Raw genomic sequence first — 3,200 nt, forward strand, 5'->3', positions numbered from 1 at the left:
TGTTTGACACCTCCCCCTCTCTCTCTCTCTATATCTCTCTCTCTCTCTCTCTCTCTCTCTCTCTCTCTATATATATATATATATATATATGGAAGCGTTCAAATAAAAAGCACTCAATTTATAAAAACCGTGAAAACCACATTCAACCAATCATAAATTTTCATTTTGTTCATTTTTTTGTAATTATGAGAGGTTGATTAACTATTTTTATTGTGGAAGGTGTTAATCATGGATATTATCATCTTCATTATTTTAATTTTAGAGAAATACATGAAACAGTTTCATTAAAATTTCATTAAAATTTATATGAAACAATTTCATAACCATATATGAAACAAATTCATCAAAAAAAGCATTATATGAAACAATTTCGCAAGATTAAACAATTTCATGAAAAAATTTCATAAGATTAAATAATGAAATCGACGTATGAGGGTGGTTTGTACGGTTTTTACAAATGATGGTGGTTTTCATTTGATCGCTCCTATATATATATATATATATATATATATATATTATCATGTTACAGACATTATTGTTTTAAGAAATTGATAAAAAAAAAAAAACCCCTAAAAACAAACGTTTTTCACTTGTATTGAATCATTTTAATTGGTAAAAATAGCAAAATATACGACCAGATTGATCAACCGTACCATAGTATCTCCTATTTGTGTAGAACCATACAAAATTTTCTCTGTTTATGATGATAAATTTATTACTTCTCGATTTATTAATAAAATTATCGATGTTGATGTTGTCTGCTAGGGGACCGTATGTATATATATATATATATATATATATATATATATATATATGATCGTTTTAATGATATTACTATTTTCAAGAAATCTCGAAAAACCTAAAAATAAACATTTTCATTTGACAAACTAAAACATATTAATCGGCAAAAATAGCCAAAGAATACGATTCGGTTTACAAACCGATTTGTATTAATTGTTGATTTTTTTAGAACTATACGAAAATACGGAATATGATAGATTCATATTACTAAATATTGAAAAATAACAGATAAAACTAAATTTATAAACCGCCGCCGAGGAGGGAAAATGGATACGGCGGTGGTGGTCTAACATCCGGATCGCCGGATCCGTCGCCGAAGAAAAGTGTATTACCACCGCCGCCGCCACCACCACCGGTATTGTATGCGTACCTGTTAATTCCGTTAATCGGCTCCAATTCCATGGAGAAACCACCACCATCATCGTCGACGCCGAGGCGGCCACAAGTGTCCTTATTCCACGGCCAAACCGTCGTCGACGGTGTAACCGGAGACGGCGAAGACCTCCATAACGGTTCGTTACTGCAATATCCTTCCGGTGATAAAACTATGCTTCCTTTTGCCATTTGGTAACACTCATCCTCCTCACGCTTAATCGAATTCGATATCTCGAAACTCGACGACGACGACGACGGAAACGGCGGAGGAGGAGTGATTAACCGCCGTTGTCTCTTTTTATCCACCAGCCGTTTAGATCGCTGAACCTTCTCGAGCATCATACGTGGCAAAATCTCTGGATCTTCAGCTACTTTACAAAGTAACGCCATCATTTGCTCCGGCCGTCGCTCCGTCGCCTCGAGTCGTTTGTTCATTCCGATGAGCTCCTCTTCTAGTGCCTTCTGTTCCTGTTTTAACCTCGCAATCTCCATAACCATCTCCTCTTCACCTTCATCATCCCCTCGCGAATTCGCTGTATATTTCCCCCTACTGCTATTAACTTGCCTCTTCCTTTCAATGTTCTTCAGTAAATGCACCTGTCCTCTTAAAAACCATTCGTTCGCAAACTCCCATCGATCTGGATCCACTTTTCTGAATCCCTACACATAAACACCACAAATCAATTTTCCTAAAACACACACACACACACACACAGAAATCAAATACGAACAAAATCAAATTCAAATCGCTTACGTAAGTATTGAGTTGGCGAATGAAGCTTGAGAAATTATTGTGTTTGAAGTAAGCAGGTAAGAGGCGTTGAGAGAAATCTAAAGAATCAACGACGATGAAGCTATTGTTGGAGGTTCCCCACCGGATTAGATTATCCAAAGAAGAATCGTTGACCATCTGATACGTCTTCATAACGAAAGGTGCGATTACTTCGTTAGATTCCATGATTTCATGAACATAACGAATCGAATTGATCAGCTGAATTTGTTCTTCAATTCCAGTCGCTTGATGATATGAACCAGAAACCAATCAGAGACGATGAGTGTGTGTGTTAGTATCTGTGATTGATTTCACAAATTTGATTCGATGATGAATCACGATGTTAATATATGAAGGGACCACTTTCTTTTTTGGGCCGTTATATAATATACTTTACCAATTAAATTGCAAAATTCAAGTATATTATCATAGGGTTGGGTTCACGTGAAAGCAATCTGTTTTCATAAGATCACTTTTTTATACTTGAATTTCACAGCAAAATGTTGCGAAGGTAAAAAAAAGTCAAACATATATAACGTTTTGCTGTGAAGTTTCAAGTGTGAAAAAATGGTCTCAAGGAAACATGTTGGTCTTACGTGATCCCTAGTCTACTGTTATATAAACCATATAAATCAATTAATTAAGATATGTATAAAAATGATCGGAGTTTATTTATTATGATTTGAATATTTATGAAAAATTATCAAAGTTCATTTATTTATGATCAATATTTTATATTAGTAAACAATCGAGATATTAATTGGATTGGATATTTATTAAACTAGATGAACGGTTGATGTTGGTTTGTATTAATGGATGGATATATAAATGAAACCACATCTACTGTTACGTACATCTAGGGGGTGTTTGGTTAGAGGTATTAAGCAGTAATCAATGAGAATGAAAATAAAGGAAACTGTTTGGTCTTATATAATATAATGGGCACATTTCCTCAGAAGCTCAAATTTTCATTCCAGATTAAATTGTGGGGAATGAAAATTCATTTCCTGTCATTTTTCATTTTCATCCCCCAGCATGAACCAAACAGTATCTCCTACTACTTCTATAAAATGAAGAAAAAAAAATTAGGGGGTGTTTGGTTCAGTCAGAGAAATAAACATGAGAACAGAAATGAAAATGAATGAATTTTCATTCCCCCCATTTTAATCTGGAATCAAAATTTAGGCTTCTAGGGAAATGAAGCCATTATATTGTATAAAACCAAACTGTTTCTTTTATTTTTCATTCTGAT

General features: G+C 34.2%; 1 protein-coding gene across 1 annotated transcript; it reads right to left on the reverse strand.

The window, feature by feature from the left end:
- Positions 1-967: 967 nt before the first annotated feature.
- LOC112501102 (heat stress transcription factor C-1-like) lies at positions 968-2,229 on the reverse strand. Its single transcript, XM_025104758.1, has 2 exons — positions 1,931-2,229; positions 968-1,836 (listed from the first exon to the last, which is right to left on the reverse strand). The coding sequence occupies exons 1-2, from the start codon at positions 2,132-2,134 to the stop codon at positions 1,042-1,044; spliced, it is 999 nt and encodes a 332-aa protein (XP_024960526.1). The 5' UTR covers positions 2,135-2,229; the 3' UTR covers positions 968-1,041.
- Between the last annotated feature and the right edge of the window lie 971 nt (positions 2,230-3,200).

This window comes from Cynara cardunculus, assembly GCF_001531365.2.
Source record: "Cynara cardunculus var. scolymus isolate 2C chromosome LG 17, CcrdV1, whole genome shotgun sequence".
In the NCBI taxonomy this organism is placed as follows: domain Eukaryota; kingdom Viridiplantae; phylum Streptophyta; class Magnoliopsida; order Asterales; family Asteraceae; genus Cynara; species Cynara cardunculus.